We start from the raw sequence: 20,836 nt of genomic DNA on the forward strand, positions 1-20,836 counted from the left end.
TACATTTCTAACTTGGTGTTGCTGGAGTAAGGTGGGCAGCTGAATATCTGCACAGCATATCCTGGTTTTTAATAAAGCAGCAGAGAGATCTATTGTTACATAAAAACCTAGCATGCTAATCAAAGTGTGTGCAGCCTGAAACAGTCTTAAGGGGTGAAACAGGTTTGCAGTGAAAGGAAAAACACAAAATTATAGAATATCTTCAGTTGAAAGGGACCCATAAGGATCATCAAGTCCTACTCCTTGCTTCTCACAGGACTACCTAAAACTAACCATATGGCCAAGATTGTTGTCCAGATGGACCTTGAAATCTGACAGGTGTTTTAGGTAAAATCTTTTCTGGTGCTGTCAGGGTGTAGCAGGGGCCAGGGATCCTGGGGTGCCGGGAGTCGTAGGAGTCCCTAGTGTGGAGGGGAAGGGCCTGGAAACCAGGACCCATCCCAGCCACCTGGGGCAGCCCCAGCACTGTCACTGGCACCTCCCTGAGGATGGGGATGGGCAAGGGCCAAGACTGGGCTGAACGTGGAACCTTTGAGTGGGCCTGTGGCCAGGCAAGGCAGGGCTGTGAAAGAGTGATATGACTCCTGCCGCAGCATTGACAGGGGTTGACAAGGGGTCCAGGGCACTGAGCAGGGCAGGAGGAGCCCCAGGGGACTGGGCAAGGACTGTCAGGCCAGTGGTGCCTTCAGGATCCTGATGGGTCGTGATTAAGTATATGAAGATATTTATTCATAAATAACTACCTACTGTGCTTATGAGCATCTGTGAGTGGACCTGACTGAGAAACACATAGGGTTGCCTTACAACTCTTTGCTACCTTGTGAAGAAAGAGGCTCCTTTGAGGGAACTTTTTTCCCATTATTTTTATTCCTCAGGGCTTGGACTTATCCAAGCTGCAGCCTGGAGCACCTTCTTGAAAGCAATTTCTGTGTTTTGAAGCAAGAAAGGATAAACTGTAAATTGTTGTGATCTTTTCAGGTGGAATCCACTGTTGCCTTTTGTTCATCTAGCTGCTTCAGCAGACTAATGTTATGGATAGAGTCATCTGCTTTGCCTCTTCCCCTTTCATATTCACTTATGGGTGGCTCCATACTTTGATTTGTTGTGCATACCTTCATATGAAGCAGATCTTATCTCACCCTCATTTGTTTGCTTTTGATCTGACACTTACTCTTTTGATATAAAGATAGGACTTTGGAGGTCCAAGTTTACAACTGAAAGATTGTAATATTGCTCTCATTATCACTCTTTCTCTCTCTTATAGAACATGAATGTATTCCCCCCAAAGATGTGGATTTCCTAAAAGTAAAGTAGTTTTGCTGCTGTTCTGGGCTTGTGAGGTATCTGTGATGTACAGAAAATGTTATATTTGATCACTTTGGTCTGAAGACTGTTGCACATTTTGTAACACACTAGGGTTTGCTGTAAGTAGCCAGAAATATGTCCCTTTGCTGCTGTGTGGAAAAATATTCTTTTGACAATGCACTGAGCTGGAAATTCAAACTTGTAAGGTAATGCTGAGAGTTATTAGAACCCAAGCATGTCCTGAGTTGTGCTGAGAAAACATTGTCTAGTTTATTCAATTTCATCAGGCATCGATTGAAAAAATTATTTTTCATCTCTGTGGGGATTTTATGTATTTTTCTTAGCTTTTTTCAATAAACATAGGTGTAATGGAAGTTTTGTTCCTTTTGTCTACAGATAAGATAGCAAATCAGAGTTTAATTAGAATACAAATTTTTATTTTTTTTCATTAAAACTTTCTCCACAGCTAATTTTGCTGGCTGTGGCTCTGAATTACCCCACTCTACAAGCAGAGCTGGCCTATCAGACAGATTGTAATGGCTATTCTTTTTCCTCTCCTTAAGGTCAGAGTCATGTTCTGCCTGTGTTGGTGGTCAGAACTGCTACAGAGCAGTGTTAATTTTATGGACATGCCAACTTTTCATTTAATTGAATTGAAGTTTGGGGCATTTGAAATAGAAATCTGTTAGACCAAGAGAAAACTTACGCTTCCCTTAACCTACTTATATAATGTCAATTTAGGTGTCTTTAAATGCATAGGAACACCTTCACTTCTATGAAGTGAGTTCATTCTGATATGAGGCAGGCTTAATTGATCAGCATAGGAATCTGCATCCAAGGCTTATGCTCCCTTTACAACAGAGAAATGTAGTTATTTGTACACATGGGTCTTGATTCATTTGGTCCTGACTTAGATGTTGCTCATAGACTACATGAATTTTATTCTAGGAGTGTCTGTTTCTATTGCTGCCTCTAGAAAGAGCTGTAAACTGAGTGAAGCAATGAACTCCACATGATTTCCACTTGCGCTGTATTAAATACTCCAGAAATAACTTGTGTAGTTTTTGTTTGAACACAAAATTACACCCTACTACCTCTCTCCTTCCTGTTTCCACCTAAATTTTTGTTAAGTCACTGGTTCATTCCTCTGCTTCCTGGAAAGACAGATCACAGTCTCACAAATCTCCAGTAATGGAGAATCCAACTTCTCACCATGTGGCCTTTGCATTTTCAATGTCCCTATAAATCGAAGAATATCCCACATTAGAGTCAGTTTTTCCTATTTGAGCCTTTTGCTTTTTGTTCATCCCGCGGTCACAGAAGGCTGAGGTTAGAAGGAACCTCTTGAGGTCTTCTGGTTGAAGACCCTGCTCAAGCAGGATCACCTAGACTCAGTTTCCCAGGACCACATCCAGATGGCTTTTGAATATCTCTAAGGGTGGAAACTCCAGAACCTCCGTATCGGTGCTTTGTCACTTTATGTAAAAAAATGTGTTCTCTGTTGTTCAGAGGGATCCTCCTTTGTGTCAGTTTGTGTCTATTGCCTCTGGTCCCATCTCTGGACTCTGTCATCTTTGCACAAGGATTCCCTTCAGGTGTTTATGTACATGAATAAGGTTGTCCTGTTCCTTCTCATCTGTAGGTTAAACAGTCCCCTAACCATCTTTATTGACTTTTGCTGAATAGTCTCCAGAATGTCCATGTGTCTCTTGTACTGGGGATACCAGAAATGGACACAATACTCCAAGTGTGGCCTCACCAGTTCTGAGCAGAAGGGAAGGATCACTTCCCTCTACCAGATGGAACACGCCTAATGGAGCCCAGTATACTCTTAGATTTTGACTCAAGGATCCATTCCTGGATCATGTTTAGTTTGCTGTCTTCTAGGACTGCCAAGTCCTTTTCTGCAAAGCTTTTGCCACTGGATTTGTAGAAGAGTCTGACCTCTTTCCCTGAGCTCTAAGTGTATTTGAAGAGTTTCATATGTCCACCCTTGGATTTTTCTTATTTGTGGCAAACCATGACATTTTTTCAATTTTTTTGTAGGTCATATTTTGTAAACCTTTCATCATATTAATTGCTTTTCAACAGAACCCCCCCAATGGATCCACTTATTTGTTATACTAAACAGGAACAGATTTGCCCATCTGTAGCCTGAACACTGGTGGTCAGAACATAAGGATTACTTCCTGTGTTTTGCAAGCTCTATTCTTGTTTACATAGTCCTGTATGGTGTTTTCTTTCTTAATGACAGCGTTGGCTTACATTCATCTGTTCCACTCTGTGGACGCATGGCCATCTTCTTAGGAACAATTAACCTACCTGTACTTTTACCATTTGATTATTTCTGCCTAACCATATTAATTGCACCTGTTCTGAATAATGGTTTTAGCCCATTTTTCCAATTTAAGAGATTTTTTATTTTAATTCCAGTGTTGTCAATCATACTTGCAACACTTCTAGATCTGTCACAGAAACATGACAAGAAGAGTTATTACATTAATTTCTGGAAGTTTACTGTTGCCCTGACCAGTGTTCACTAAATCCCCTAAGTACCTAAATATTTTTAAATACCTTGCTGTAAATGTCTCAGAGACACTGCCATGTACCCTAGAGGTCATTCAGAGAAGTGAATCTGGTTGTTTTAAAATTTAGGCTAGCAGCTTGACCACCTTTCTAAAAGTCAGCCTTGATGACTGATCAAAGTAAAAGCAGCAGCTCCATTAAAATTTGTAGATTGCAGAGTCAGCAGAAAATATGGTCTGGCCTAATGAGAAAAAAACCCCAAATCCACAATTATTTCTCGATGATACCATTTCATATTTCCCTTAATACTTCCAGGAGATGTGTGTATCTTCTCTCTGTCAGTATTCCAAAATGCATATCTTTGTATAGAGAAGTATCCTCCCTCAGGGCAACAAATAAGAGTTTTCCCTGTGCTTTGCCTTAAAGAAACAGTTTGCGTTTGGTTCATAACCTTTTGATCCTAGGTTGTCTTCTATCCAGAGTGTGCAGAGGTTGTGCAGAGCGTAGGATGTTGTGTACCTAATTTTATGGGATATTCTGAGTTGGAAGGGACCCACAAGGATTATCAAGTCTAACTCTTAAGTCAATGGCCACTGGGTGTTATTAGCACCATGCTCTAACCAAGTGAGCTAATCTCAGGATCATGAAGTAGCTGTTGGGACACTGCTAAGTAGGAGACTCTCATTTGCTCGAACAGCAGCTTTAGATTCTGTCAGTGTTTCCTGGGTGAGAAGTCATGTAAATCAGGAACTGATTGCCCCCTTTTTTTCGCAGCGGGTTTGCAGTGAAATTAAAATCAGCGATGTTTTTTTTGTTTTTTTTTTTTTTCCCAGAGCTACTTAGGCTGCACTGTCACTTCACAGCCACATAATACTGTAAAATATGACCTGTAATTGCTCATTACAAAATGTTCTCTTATACCACTGTAGTTCAGGAGAATGTCTTCTGAAAATGGTGAAATTATTCTAATTTTACTCAGCAAGAATATAATTAAAGAGACAGGAAGGCAATGAAATGTAGCAGTAATGAAATACAACTGATGACAGAAATGTTTCAATATTTCCCTGCTTACAAGAGAGATGGGTGATGTAGTCCTGATTGCCTGTAGGTTTATGGTCCATGTGTGAAGCAGTCCAGCTCCAGGGAGGTGCCCAGAAGTGTGAGTTATTATGGCAAGCTTCAGGCAAACTGATGTCCTATATCATCAACTATCCTTTAAGATACGAAGAAGAATGTAAGAGCCAAGAGAAACAACAAAAAAAAAGAGATAGAGCTTATGCTGGATCACAGTTACAGACTGAAGTCTGCTAGAAAGAGTCTGAATCATCTCAGAAAATTCTTTGGAAAGGAAGGGGCTTTGCTAAAACTTGGAAGAGTGATACAATCTTAGGTCTTTTCTGCTGCTGTGCTTTACAAGACCTGAGTGTTTCTCTCCAGGCAAGCTCGGGCGGCTTTGTGTCTGCTGCCCTATCCCCTGATTTGGCAAGTTGAAGAGACTGGCAGGCCATTTTCTTAAACAACCCATCAATCATCAGGAGAGAGCAGGACATCAGAACCACTAATATAACATGAAAGGAGTGATAGGAAATGCTAACAATTCCTGTTAAGCAGAGCAAATGATAAGAATATTCAAAGGATAAAGCTGAAATAGCACTGAACACTTTGACAGTTTTAGGAAGCTTATCAGTTGTGCAGGGAGAATTGATCTGCAAAATTTCTAAAAATTCTCTAGAACACCTTCAACCTTGTTGAAGTTCACTTGGGCAGAACAGTTATTATTTCGGCATTTTACAGGATTATGTCTTCTTTTGCTTCTCACACATAAGTCTTGAAGTGTGTTATAGGGGGGTCAGTAGCATTATTCCTGCTGTGCTGTAAGGCCATATAAACATTCAGGGTTGATAATTTGCCTGGGGCTACCCAAAGGTAGAGCAGAGGACTCCAGAGTGCCTGTTTAGCACATTATTTGCTCAGTCAGTGTTTCCTGAGAAGAATCCACCCAGGATTGGCACAGTATATTAAAGTGAACAGAGATCACATCAAAGAGTTTAACACCTCAAATTGACAAAGGTGAAGCAGGAACACAGAGGGATGCATTAATTTTCTTCTAGTTACACATCAGGTTAGCAGGAGAAACACAACTCCAAGCCAGGTGCATTGCCTTACTGACAAGCAGCCCATCCCCAGGCCAGGCTGGCTCAGCCAGGATCTGTGGTCACACTCTCTCCTCCTGAGATGACATCCTGTTTTCACTTGGAGGTGGAAGAGAGAAGTGATGAGATACATTTATTTTGCGCAGGAGTGAAGTCCTACAAACAGAAAACTCTCTGGAAAAGGTGAAAAAATAACAAGAGAATTTAGAAATGCTGTACCATTTATTTCACATTTGGCAACTTGTACTTCAGAGTTAAAACCATTTTGCATGTGCCCTTTTGAAAGCATGAGGCTGCATGCATGATGAAAGCACCCATTTTCCTTATGTTTTGAGCAGGGAGCCATGTGTTTCAAAAGCAGAAAAAGAACAGTTAGCCTTGGAGCATTAAACCTGCCCATCTAGGTAGCTGACTGGCTTTCTCACAGAGATGCATGTCCCAGAATGAAGCTGAGGAAACAAGACTTTGTAATATAAATATTAGTAGGTGTGTGGGAACTTAAATCAGAAAATTTGACAGTTTTAATTACTTGCATTTATGTTCATTTGCAGAGTTCCTTGTCTGACATCAGAAGCTACATCTGTTGAGTTGCTAGCAGAGAAGGCAGAGAGACACAGGGACAGGATAGGCTCAGTTCTTATGTTGGCAGTAGAATCTGCACTAACAGCATATTGTCTGACGTAAAAACCCCGACCTCTAACAGAAACAGGAGCTTCCTCATATCTCCCCCAAACATGGAAAGTACCAGGTCAGCTCAGCAGGAGCTTCCAGCCCTCAGGACACTTAAATCACATCATCATTACAATCATGTCTAGATACCCTGATTGAGGTTTTCTTATTTTACTTTGTAAGGTTATAGATGGAAGGAGGATTAAATGGTAAGGTGAATCATGTGAAAGTGAGCAAATGCCTACACAATGAAAAAATAGTGACTGGAGGAGCCCTTTTTATTTCAAGAGATTGTGCAGAATAGAAAAACAGATATAGGGCAATGTGGTGCCTCACACTGTGCTTAGTTGCACAAAGTTTGTGTGTTGTGTCTGTTTTGACTATGAGATTCTTGGAGACTGTGGGTCTTTTACATCACCTAGGACAGCATTGCCCTGGTCCTTGTGCAGTCCTGCAATGAAAGCATTAATGATGGATGTTTCTCATGGCAAAGGCTATGGCAGACTGTATTTACAGAGGTACAGTTTGTCTGATTTATTTAGCTTTCAATGTCCATTTCAGTCTGGTAGTTTTGTGCTCAACTGCCATCTTGGAGCAAGAGTTAACAATCCATGGCCTCACTGATAACAACCACTGGAGAGCACTCAAAACATCTAGCCATTAAACAGACAAATGCAAAACCTATAAACCAGAGCGCTGAACCATCTGCTGCTCCTTCCCTACTATTCCTTCTACTGTTTTGCAAATGCAAATGGGATGAAACTGTATCACCAAGAAATCTGCAGATTCTAACAGAATGTCAGCCTTCAACTCTGCTTCATGTATGAGAAGGGAAATAGGAGCACCAGTACACTTTTGCCTTGCTATTTGTTATTTTATGGAGTTGTTTCTCACATCTGTTTTCATTTGATTCCTCTATAAAATGGCCACAATTGACTTTTAGTAGATGTTTTACTGAAAAAGAACAGAAGGTGCTTCACCATTTCACTAACCTGCTTTCAGATAGTTGCAATTTCCCTTTAATTTTGTGCTTTTTATAATTTATAGCCAAATAACAGAGAAGGAGAAACTCTGAAATTTGCTTTAAATGCCAGGTACATTCCAGAAGTGTTATTTAGACAGCACTCTGAGAATACATGTTATTGTGGTTGCTTTCCTATTTATTTGGGTATAAATAGAATCCTACACCTGATTTGGGAATACTTTTGTGTTAATATAGGCCATTTTCTGACTCAATTTGCTGTGTAGACTGTGTCAGTCTCATTGCTTGAATAAGTGAGTGTAAGAAGCTTCTATATAAAAGGCTATGGTTTGTGTTTTTCATTTTAGCTGAAAAGGAAAGATGGAGAAAGTAGAACAAGGATCCACATCTGTCAGATAATTTTTCCTCTTTTCTGAACTCTTTTTTTTTTTATTTTGCAGGTGATGGAAATTAAAGGACAAATGATTCATGTGCCAGAATCAAACTCAGTTTTGTTTCTGGGTTCCCCCTGTGTTGACAAGCTGGATGAACTGATGGGCCGAGGCCTCCATCTTTCAGACATACCTATCCATGATGCTACTCGTGATGTCATATTGGTTGGGGAGCAAGCAAAGGCACAGGATGGCTTGAAAAAACGAATGGATAAGCTGAAAGCAACGCTGGAATGTACACACCAAGCCCTGGAAGAAGAGAAAAAGAAGACAGTAGATCTCCTTATTTCTATTTTCCCTGAAGAAGTTGCTCAGCAATTGTGGCAGGGGCAGCAGGTTCAGGCCAGGAAGTTTGATGATGTCACCATGCTCTTCTCAGACATTGTTGGCTTCACTGCCATCTGTGCGCAGTGCACGCCCATGCAGGTCATCAGCATGCTGAATGAACTCTACACGCGCTTTGACCATCAGTGTGGATTCCTTGACATCTACAAGGTAATAACAGAAGCCATAAAGCAGCAAAATCTACTTGAAACTCAGACAGGAAAAAGATCCCAGTAGCTTTCTTCCTAAATTGCAGATCTTCCCTATAGAAATATGAAGGCAATAGATTTAAGTGAAAAAAACTCTCAAATCTGAAATATGCCCACTGAAAATGAAACACTTTAATGTAAAACTGTCATCATGGTGCTCCCATGGGAATGTAGGCCTCATATTCCCATTTTTCTCTGTTAAAACCTGGTTTCCTATAGGTGACACACCAGCCACAGCATCCTAAAGATGAAGTGCACAGTGATAAATCCTAGCCCAAGCTGCAGCTCCCAGGAGACACTCAATTTCAGCCAAAACTTGAGTAGTTTAGGGTTTAGGCACTTAGAATTAAAATTTTCCATAAAGAGCAAAGAACTCACTAAAACAATTTTTATAAGAAACTTCAACTTCCACTGAAAAACAGGAAGAGGCCAGCAATGTGCATGCCCAGCAAATGTAATGAATGGGGCACAGCACTGGGGTGCCATGCTCCTTTACTACTCTGAAGAAAAGGAGGTGTTGCACATGTTAGTCCTGTTGCAGACTTCACACCTTCACTTCTTTTAAGCGGACCTGGTGACCAGTATGTATTTGAGAGAAAAGAGAGGGGAGGTAGAATTCAATAAATGCCCTAAAGATACTATCTGTGTAATTACCCTGTGAAATCTACACACAATGTGTTTTGTATATGGAATGCCTTTAATTTTGAGATAGGAGAAATAGAACACATTTCTTTTTATATCTTCATGCCCAGAAGAAAAGAAGGGTGTTCGTAAAATTGTATATTGACTTTATTATTTGCCTGAGGTGTGGAAACTAACAGTTCTAAAATAATTTCATATAGTATTTGCTGACAGGTTGTAAAGAAAAGGTCTCACAAGAGTGTCATCCCTTTCATTTTTAGCCTCTAATGCATTTTAAAAGGAATTGAAAATGAATTATTACCCACCTAAATAAAAATTGAATCTGAAATGTTACAATATGTACAACAGATGGAACTGAAAATGGTGTAGATAAACGTTGGTAGGGCAGTTTACCAAAGTAAACATTCACACTGTAAGTCAGTTTTGTGCTTCTGGGCTGGGGGTTTTTATTACTAATACTCAGAAGGTAGAGGCTGTTCTGAAAGAGGACTGCAATGGAAGGTACCAGCCACATATGAAAAATTCTATGGTGATACAGTCAAAAAAGATTGGAAGTTGGTCTCAGTTTGTATGACTCTGATGTTGCTGCAGTGGATTATGACCCAGCTCTGGGAACAAGAACTCAAGGAACTTCTGACCCGCAGTCAGGAGTAATACACAGTAACCCTATTTCACATGCTGTATATTCACATGCTTCACATAGTCACTGTGTTCCCAGGTGATTAATTTTAGCTGTTTTGAGGCATTTAGGACATTCTTTGTTGAAAACTATGGTTGCAAGGGAATAGGATATAAAGTATGCAAAACGCTATAATTGGACTTCGAGGGAGGTTGGTTGAGTTCTGTGAGAACACAGAAGGAATATTTATGCAAGGTCAAGAATATTATATCATTCGGACCATGGTTTCTGCCTTTCACCTAGCTTTGTGCTACTTTAGATAGAAAGATGTTACTATATGAAAATACTGTCCCGACCAGTGAAATAAGATCGTTACTGAGATAGGCAAGATAAGATTTATGTTTTCAGAAAAAGGAATAAGCACTCCTATGCTGAGACTCCCATGTAATTTTATGAGCAAGGGTACCAATAAATCCCATTTTTCTGTAGACAAAGGGCTTACACCTCTAAGGCCCTTTTACCACCTTACTGCTTTAATATAGTCCGTTCCTTCTCACATCCTTTCATCCTGGATTTTCCTTATCTCCCGACTCCTCCATGTCCCCTGAGCTTCTCTACACATCATCTACTTCCCACCACAGCCCACACATGAGCAAGACAGTGTGCACTGTGGCTGTTTTGGAGCTCTGTGTATCTTTTTTTCTCCTCCTTAAATCCTTTTTAATTTTTTTTTTCCTTTTTTTAGCAAGAAGTCTAAAAAAAATTACTGTGGGGTTAAGTGAAAGTGACTCAATTGAGCATTACAGAAAGACAAAACTCAGGCAATGAAATCTTTTTCTTTTCCACAGAGAATCAGACTTAAAATGACAATACTTTGAAAAAAACCTCCAACATTTACATTTTAAAATGAAAATAGCTCATGTTTATTTATCTTTTCCATTTGTTTCAGATGAAATTCTGAAAGCTGAGTTTATTGCTAGGAATAATCACCACCACAACAATTATGATTTTAGAAATTATTGTCAAGCAGTGAATTTTAGATACATAATCACCAGTATTTGTACCCACAACCTGCCTCAAAGATATGGATACTCATGTAACTAGGCTACAGAAATTTATCATGTGACCTAAATATACATCAAAATAGATCAAGTTTCAAGTTTGCTTGTTTTTAAGTAGCATGGCAATAATAATTTGCAAAGATTATTTGTTGAGTACTTCTGAATGCCAAATTCATCATTCTGTAAACTGAAAATTAAGCAAAATTCATTAAATAAAAGCTTCGCAGTCAAAGAATTTTAAATTCAGAACCTCAGTGCTTCTAATCTTGGACTCAGACAATGAACATAATATTTTCACTTGTCTCATGCTATTCATCCAGGGATGTTTATAGAGAAGTATGAGACGCAAAGAAGAATGAAGATCCTCACATTAAACAAGGCAGACATAGAGGGCAAGCATAATGAGCTGTTCGATACAGATGATGAAATGCTTGAAGAGCATGAATTAGACTTTGAAATTTTTTGAAAATGAAAGTAGCTATTACTATTGAGGTGGGGAAAGGTTATCCAGTAGATGGATGCACAGGTAAGAATGATACACAGAGATGGTGGGCTCAGAAAAAGAATTTCACAGCAGCATTTGGAAAGGATACAAACGAGAACAGGTTACATTTGTCCAGGCTGAGGGAGAACATTGCAGTAATTGAGATGCACGGTGTTATGAGTCTGGGTGACAATTTTAGCAATCTAGAAGAGTCTGTGTTTTAGAGAGTAAAATTTCAGAAAAAAAATCTGCTGACATACAGCCTTGATGAAAAGATCAAGAGGGACACTCTTGTGGTAATCACAGAAGGGAGAGGAGGTGAGAGAACTGAGACCTGGTAATGCATTTGGAAACTGGTGCTGCTGACAATCAGACCTAATGATATTTGGCTTGGAGTTCAGGAATGGGAGAAGACGATGCTGTCAAGCAGGGAGTGCAAATCAAAGCAATGTAGACGCAGATGCTTGGCAAGCTAGTGTCTGTGGACATGCAAGTGGAAACATGGACTCCAGGGGACGAAGTAATGGGAGAGAGATTGCACTAAATTTTGAAAGCTGTTGCTTTGGGTAAAATATGTACGGGTTGTCCTGACTGTTTTTACCTGTTTTTCTCTGTATTTGAGTTGCTGTTGTTTATCACCCAAGTGCTGGGAAACCACACTTCTGTTAAGCCATCTTATTGTCAAAAAAGCTTTTTAGATATGCTGCAGCCATGTCTGCTGGCATTTAAAACTTAACCCTGCAAACTGGAATCTTCCCTGCTTAAGATTCCCACAACTTCTGTTTTTCCTCCACGTAATATATCTTTGACATTGGTTTGTCGAGTCCTTCAGCCTGTGTGGGCCTCCTTTCTCAGCTCTTTTCCCTTCAGTTTCCTATCTCAAATGGCATTTCCCTCCTGCATCCTTTAGCTACTTCATAGAGTAAAGGCACCATGTCCTGTGGATGGCTTTTGGCTGTGTATACGCTGGCTATGGGGCTATATATGCTGACTGGGTAATGTCAAGCCAAGTAGAGCAGAACCAGCCTGATAGTTTCAGATGTTCATTTCTTTGCAGATGTTAGATGTAGATTCTTGTAGATGTTAGTTTGTCCTTTCTCTGAACAGTGTACAGCATTTGTCCTTGAAGACATTTGCAGATTTTCACAGAAAATAAACTTCACTTTCCGTGAAGTGCGAAGTTCCACTTTTCATGTCTAAGCAGAGTCCTAAGTGTTTCTGACAGTGAACTATTCTCACCTGTCAGAATTTCTTTGCTCTGCATCTTTCTGTCAAAACTTTAATTGAAAGTTTATTGCGTATTTATTGAATAAGACAATATAATTACATCGGTTGATTTTATAGTTAGAATCCACAACTTTATTATGTGGATTTCTGCTTTCTTTTTGGTTTCATTATTTGGCTAAATTCTCTCTAAGTAGTACCACACACATCTCCAAGGTTTTTTACCAGCTTCCTTGAGCTCTTTTTCCTGGAAATATGATTCAGTTGGTATGTTAGATCTTCATTTTCTGATTTTATATGCCTAACTCTGGCTACAGCCTCAATTTTTGCTCATTCTACAGACACGAGGCTAAAAAGGAAGTCTGGACTTCACTGCAATCATTCAAAACTGATACTCACCAGTTTTGAAAAATATTATTTATATTTAGGGTGTGATATAATGCTTTTAGGAACCTAATTTTAAACTCACGTTTCCTAAAAATACCACTTTACATTTGTGTACTGGGAGTTTAAATTGCAGAAATCAGTGTTCATTTGACAGAAAATGCAGTACAGTGCATTCTCAGTGCTGTGACTATCCTTTCTTGAGAACTGATATATGCACATATTCATATATGTGTTCTCAAGCTTCCTGTCAATGCTATAATGACACAAAAATACTGCAATGATCAGGTACTTGATCTTCAAACTATTCAGAAGTTTTCCAAGCTTTATGCTTCATAAGTTAAAAACCCTAGTCCCCAAGTTTTCTGTAAAATCTATGGCCTCTATTTTTATCTTTCCATCACTTCTGCAATTTTAACTTTTTAAGTTCAGTGCAACTACATGGCCATTTTGAAAAGCTTTGAAATTCTAAACTTCAACTTAGGCATCTGCACAATGCAGAACATGCAATTAAGATATGTAAAATGATAGTGATAGTTTTACATAAGCAATATGATAGACAAAATATTGTCATATGTCTTTAAAAAATGGGTAGGTGCAATTTTGGAGATTACTGGTATCCTAGATGTTGCTTTTTCCTGATAGTGTAGTCAGTGAGTTTTGAATGTGTATTAGAGGAAAATGGGTAATAGAAAAAATTACCTCTGCCTGGAAGTTCACTCTCTCCATGGTGCCACCAGCCTGGTAGACCTGCCTTCAACACACAGCTCTGTTGGGGTCCCACCACAAAGGCTCCTGAACCTTCTTCTTTTTCTTGCTTGGAGCAGGCTATGACACTGACTTTCTCCTTGAACTCTCTGCCTGCATGTGGACTTGCTGGCACACTGGTGTGTTTCACTCCAGTACAAATCGGGGCAAATCTGAGTCATCTACTTTTGGGGGAACTCAGAAGTCTTTTTGGGAAGAAAATAAAGGGGAAGAAAATAAAAGAAAAACAAAAAGTTCTGTAGATTTTCCCTGCAGATCTGGTGTATCACCACCTAAGAATGCCAGAGTATTTTAAGACTTTCCATTACTTTAAACATGTACTTTTCTCCAGTCATGTAAAGGATTTACACTTTTCTTCAGGGAGATCTGCAAATGAAGCAAGCAGACATGCAGGCTCCAGAAGAGTTATCCTTTGCTTTATAAACATAGACTCCTGCACAGAGCACTAAAACATCTATGCATGTTCCCCAGCAATATATCACCCAAGAATCCTCTAAAGAGTCTAGAGCTTCTGTTTCTGTATATAATTTCTTCTTCAGAAATACCATGCTTGTATATATTTCCTTCTGGTTTTCTTTGTTTTTATCTCTTGCTTTTCTCTCATCAGAAAAACTCACGTTCGTTTGTAAGTGTTGTGCTCCATTTCTCTCAAATTCTTTGGGAGCTTTAGAGTCAACATCCAGCTTACAGGTCCTGGGAGTGCTTTCCAAATCCTCAGTTTGTGTGTTAGGACTGACTGGCCATAAGCTGAACTTTGACTAGAATAGGACCAAGAAGGATGTCCTTGCTCTGTGCTCAGCATACTGCAGCCGGACAGGAACAACAGCTAAGAGCATGCCCTGTTGTAGCATACACGTCTCCCTGATGCTATGCTGTGTAAAAAAAAAACTTCATTAACACTTAAATCCTTTGTTTTCTTGTGTCAAGCTTTTCCACCTTCTAATTTTTAGTACTTGTGAGGGACTGAGAAAATTAATTTAACTTTCCATCAGCCTTGTCTCGTCTCATTTTCAAACAGTCTGGTATTGGGCCAAATGTAGAGGATACCTAGTACAACCATGACAATATATGGCTAAACCTTTATATATCAAGATGCAACATTTTCATTCATGCATATAGCATTTATAATTGTACCTTATTTTTTTAGATTATTTAAATGAATACGGAGGATTCTTAGGTAAGCTAATAGGAACTAGATTGCATATAAATTTCAGGACTGATGAATTAAAGCTTGTGTAACCTTGAGGAAGATGTTGTGATTCACTAGTAGTTTAAATACTGGGAATAGGTATAGAAAATTAAGACCACTCTTATATTGAGAGAAGGACAGTCACATTAAACTGAAATGTATGTCTTAAGTCATACACGATTATTTTAATATTTTCTTATTTTGTTAAATAGTTCTTTGACATTGCAGTAAGGCAGAATACCAGTCAGAATGTTTTAGGTTCATCAGAGATATTTGGTCTGATTTTTGCAATTTCACACTTGCCTACAGAAGAGAGAAATCATTTATGCAGTATTACTTTTGTATTCTGTGACTGTTGTGGGCAAACCTGATGCTGATGTCATATATATTAAAGTCTTTTAGTATGTCTCTTTTTGAACTTGTAAAAAAAAAACAACCTTCAAAATACTAGATAATAATTCTACACAGCAAGTACTATTTCTTTTTTCTTCCGTAAAGAAAAGAGCGCTATGAATTAAAATGCAGATGAAAGAATTCCTCCATGTATTGCATATTAAAAGATCTATGATAAGACTGCTATGTAGGTGCCACAGAAAGAGTTCAAACACAGCGCTTCCTGCAAAATGCTCCTGAATTTTCCAGTATCATTAAGCTCACTAAAAAATGGGATGCCCTCAGGCCCAGTAAGAGCAATTGCTTCCTAATTAGGCTCTTGGGAAAGGAGCTGGTTTTATAGGAAGTTACTTCTTTTAAAAAATGAGCTTTACAAGATCAACAGATTTCTGAATTTCATAGGTGGACACTTGGAATCCATTCCTGCTCTATTGGGAGGAGTTTTCCTGAAGTGTTTCCGAAAGCAGAATGTAATGCCATAAAAGTCTTATAAAGTTACCTTGAAACTTGAGCACCAGATTTCATTGCTTTGGAGTTAATTTTGAAAAGTAGAGAGACAGAAGCTAAGAGAGTAAAACACTAATTAGAAACTTGTGCTGGTTTAAAGGTGAACCAGGAGGGAAAATGAACTCACCACGAGAGAGATTATAAGTCAGGGGCTAAAATTTAATAATAATATTACAATAAATACACCAACACAAAGAGAAATTGCTTTCAACTCACAAAACCCAGCAGTATAACCCAGTGTCCTGGGGCACAAACCCAAAGGGTTTGTTAGCCCTTGTGCTGAGACCCATGTGGTTCCCCCAAGTCCAAAGCAAAAGGAAGTGAAAAACCTGTTGGTGCAGGTGATGGCTGTAGTCAGGTCGAGAGTGGCAATCTCCTCCTGTCGAGGTCCTGCTGCTCCTCTGGATCCGACAAGAGGTTCCTGAGGTCTTCTTACCCACCACTCAGGGATCACCCAGCCCCTCCCCCAGGGTGGGGACTCACGCAATGTGTGATTAACTCTGGGAGTCATGGGGTATTGTTGAACGGTTGATTGCCTATTAGCAGCCACGCCCCCTCAGGCTGGGTGTGAAGGTGCTAATGACTCCCTGGGCAGCTGCTGCTAATGATCCATTGTCCTTGGGAGATGAATAGAAGGGGTAGAATACACAGCTTTGATCACCCCCCACACACAGTGTTAACTGGTCCCACCTGTTAAACTAGGACAAAACTGAAGAAGATTCTTGGGTCCTTTTGAATACAGCTGTGTTCTCAAATGCTATCTTGCAAATTTTAAGATCCTTTCAAAATAGGAAGGCTTTTTATAATATCCCAGAGATTCTGGAAATCTATAAATAATATTGTTTCTAACATGTAGAATTAATTTCAGCAAAATACCCCAGACCTAAGTGATTTAAGCTGAGAGATATTATTAAGCTTCACAGTGTTGCACAACTGAACTGTTTCAAAGCTTTTCTGACAAATGTATGCAGTGGAAAAACATGTAAACATTTAAAAATGTGAACTGAACTTGGCCTTAATCTGTATTCGTACAACAGCAAGAAAACAAACAGGTTGTAATTAATTTGAAAAAGGACAGTATTTACTCCTAGCTTCATAGACAGAAATGTAGATTGAGAGCTACCTCAGGATCAAGTATACTTAGCCAAGCTCAGAGGAGGCTTCTCTGACTGCACTTGCACCACCTCCTGAGAAAGAGTACAAACACTTCACCTCTCAGGGAAATAACCTTATCTGGTTTTCCTCTGATATGTTTATTGGTCATTTCACTCTTTAGAATCTGTATTTTAGACTGAACTACTTGTTCAAGTCTATCATAACCTGCCCAAAATACTTCATGTCTGTGCTCCCTCTGCTTAGTGATTAATAACATCCCCTGGCCTGCATGCCAAAATATGAATGCCAAGATACAGGACTTTTTGAGTTTAACAGGAACTTGCTGTTATGCTGAAAAATGGTATCCTAGCACTAGAAGTCAATACAATTACGTATTCTTCTTCCTGCTTTGTCTTACTTGTGGGAACAGGAACCTGCACACTGTGGTGCGCTTTGAAAGGCAGGAAGCTCACCTAGAGTCTTCTGAGAGTTTCACAAATTAAGGCTTCATAGTCTGTGGCCATTATGGCCCAGATAAACCTGATTTTCAGCCATTTCTCAGAAAAAGAGTGCTGATGACAACATTGGAGGGGACCTGCATATCAAATGGTAGTCTGGGCACGGAAACAGACAATGAAGCAAAGGTGCACTCATGTGCGTTCTGCTGTAGTAAATTGGAAAAAAAGAGGTTTCCAGAATTTGGAACGGAAAGCATCATGCTCTGGAAGTTCATTTTTCTCTTCAGTTACTATAAAAGGAGTATACAAGCAGTAGAGATGAGTAGATAAAACCGGAGGCTTCATTTTTGTGTGACTGACACTGGATAATGTGAGTTCCATCCTGAACGACAATGTTGTAAGGTTCCTACTGATCTACAGAGATATATCTGGAGAGTGATCTGGGCAGAAGGAAATGTGGGAGATGTCAATGATATCTTGAGGTAGAATATCGATATCAAATGAATTGTTCCCTGTGATGAGGGTTTAGATTGCTAATTTAAAATAAAACTAAAATGGAGAGAATCTCCGTTTACTCAGTCTTTGTTGCATACCAGTTAAAAAGGTATCCTGTTTGCTTCTCAACTAGAAGTCATGGACAGGAAGCCCAAATTATAAGTCTGAAGCACCCCTTTGCCATGTTCCATGGACTTTTCCTTATTTTCCTGCTGTACAACTTAGGGCAGAAAATAGATGAAAGAAAAGCCCTTTGAGACATACCAATAACTTCAAAGGTTTCCTTTAGAGTTATACTTGCAAGAATTTCATCTTAAGGCTTAATTTTGCTGTATTTCTTTAGAGGGAAGACTTTTGAGCTTTCATGAAACAAATACACAGGTTTGAGGTACTATGTAGTTCAATCTTGCAGATAGAACAAAATGTAGATAAACAGGATAATGAAAATTTTCTGGAGGCAGAAGTATTTTACTGTAGTACCTGATAATTTCCATTTCAAGGCCCATTCGCATCCTAAATCTTGGCTTCATGCTGGAATGAGACTTTAAAAATCAGCTCTTTATATATTTACATGCTCCCATGGAAATGTAGCCTGGGTGTGCAGCTCTGGGAAGTCTGGTGCTGAGGAGCACATATAGAACTTACTCTGACTTTTCTCCTCAGAAAACTATTTCCAGGTCTTCAAATCAAAATCAATATGCCAGGACACATATTAATTAACATTTTGTTGTTAATGTAATCATAAGAATCACTTAAACTCCAATAAATGCTGTGCTGAGCATGGCTTACTCTTGAAGAATGGAAAGGAAGCTGACCTATGCAGTGTAGAAAGTTTTTCCACTGGTTCATTTCACCATCTCGAGATCAGCTTTCCTAAAGGATTATTTGATTCCCCAGAACTTGCCATGTTCTCCTAAAATTGACTTGCCTCTCTGACCTTCCATGTTCAATCTGCCCTTCTGCCATTTCACATTGTCTTGTTAATTCTTTCTTTTCTGTAGTTCTGAGACACAGGTGTTGCTATACTACTTATAGCCTAGAACTAGTCATTTAGACTATCATCTCAGTTAAGAAAGGCTTGATCTTATGAGTGTGAGTCTTTTTAAGTATGAGATCCATTTTTTCTTGAAGGAGGTGCTTAGCACAGGTCAGATAACTGCAAGACTTACCCTTCAGTTCATTGATTATGAAGAGGCTTGAGAATGAATAACTCATATTCAGATTACTATATTAGATACACCTCTGGTGAGGTAAACTGACTCTCACTCATGTAGTCTACGTCTTAGCAACTTGCAGTCTATATGGTTGACATATTGTTTATTCCATGTTTATGTAATCTACTTCTTATGTTCTTTCTTTTTAGTTACTTAATCATGTTACATAGTTTGATATCATGTTATGTTTAGTGCATATTTTGTATTTTGACTGAGGGAAGGAAATTTTCACTGCATTTTAATTTCTAATCAGCATCAACCCAAGTTATTTCTTTCCTACTTTCATTTCTCTTTATTATATTGCCACTGGAATAACTCATATCACCGCTGAGCGAGCATATTGGGTTGTCTCTCAATGGGGTGCCTTAGAATAGTTTACTGATAATTCAAAGCTTGGCTTTCCATAACTTTTACGAAGATGATGATTGTTGTAAGAAAACCTCACTTCAATTGAAACAATCAGAAACCTAGCTAATAGCTATATTGGAGAACAGGGCATACCATATAGTTAAAGCTTGGATTACAGTAGAAACTGTCACAACTAGTGCATTTTAATGGTCCATGTTTGATAGTATTAAATGTGTATACTTAAAGAAGTACAAGAAGTCCAGTGAGCTACTTAGGAAATCTCAGGTACATACAGCAGATTTTTTTCTAGCATTTTTATTATGAGATTTTACACTCTAAAATACAAGGATTATATTCTTTATCACTGTGTTTGCTGAAGAATATGAAAATCTTTACTGTCTGCAGATCTGTTTGAGTGCTTTAAAAAACTTGCAGAATTCTTTTTTATCTGAATAAGACCTTGTTGCTGATATCATTTTTGTCTCTTGCTCACTCATCCTCTACCACTGTGAAGAGCCCACCTCAATCTCCTCTGAAACCATCTCTCCTCCAGGCTGGACAAAGAGCTCTCCCAGCCTCTTCTCTCAGGTGTTCTAGCCCCCACCATCTTGCTGGCCCCTACAGAGCTAGGTCCAGTTTATCAATCACTGTCTTGTACTGAGAGGCCCAAAACTGGATGTGATATCTAAGTCTAATGAGTGCTGAGTAGGGGGTGATAAGCACTGCCTCCAGTCTCTGTTCTTACAGCCCAGGCTATCATGGACTATCTTTGTTCCCAGGACTCATTGCTGGTCCATGTGACATTTAGTGCCCACCAGGACCCCCATGATTTTTCCCAAACTGCTGCTCCTCAGGAAGTTGGCTGTATCAGTTCCAGAGACATTCTTTCCCACGGACAGGACTTTGCACATGTCCTTAGTGAATTTCATGAGCTTCCAATTCATCCTGCCTGTCCGTGTCCCTCAGGATGGCAGCCTTGCCCTAGAGCAAATTGATACCAGTTCGGTATCAACCGTAGGCTGATGAGGGTGCAAATAATGTTACTATCAGGGAAAGAAGCACAGATTTTGTTGTAAATGGCAGATATATTTAAAATATTTTTTTAACATACTGTATTTTAAGAAATGTTAACTACTCAGTACACATTGCCTGCACCCAGACTAATGTGTCTGTATTAGGTAGGAGAGGGGGAACATCTATAGGCAACAGACAAAAGGTGAGGCATGTTAAGATGGAGAATAATGCTGTTTAGTGCAGGTGAAAAAAAAACCCAACTAAACAACAACACACCCCAACCAGAAAAGTTATTTTTCTCAGAGTTAAAAGTTAAGTGAGGATGGCAAAGAACATTAAACT

General features: G+C 39.2%; 1 protein-coding gene across 1 annotated transcript in view; it reads left to right on the plus strand.

Annotated features, from left to right (window-relative positions):
- GUCY1A2 (guanylate cyclase 1 soluble subunit alpha 2) overlaps nt 1-20,836 on the plus strand; it is a 161,792-nt gene that overhangs the window by 71,381 nt on the left and 69,575 nt on the right. The window contains exon 5 of the mRNA XM_071554959.1: nt 8,076-8,561. Coding sequence (XP_071411060.1) covers nt 8,076-8,561 — 486 coding nt within the window. The remainder of the gene's footprint in view (nt 1-8,075; nt 8,562-20,836) is intronic.

Source organism: Pithys albifrons, chromosome 1, assembly GCF_047495875.1.
Source record: "Pithys albifrons albifrons isolate INPA30051 chromosome 1, PitAlb_v1, whole genome shotgun sequence".
Classification (NCBI taxonomy): Eukaryota; Metazoa; Chordata; class Aves; order Passeriformes; family Thamnophilidae; genus Pithys; species Pithys albifrons.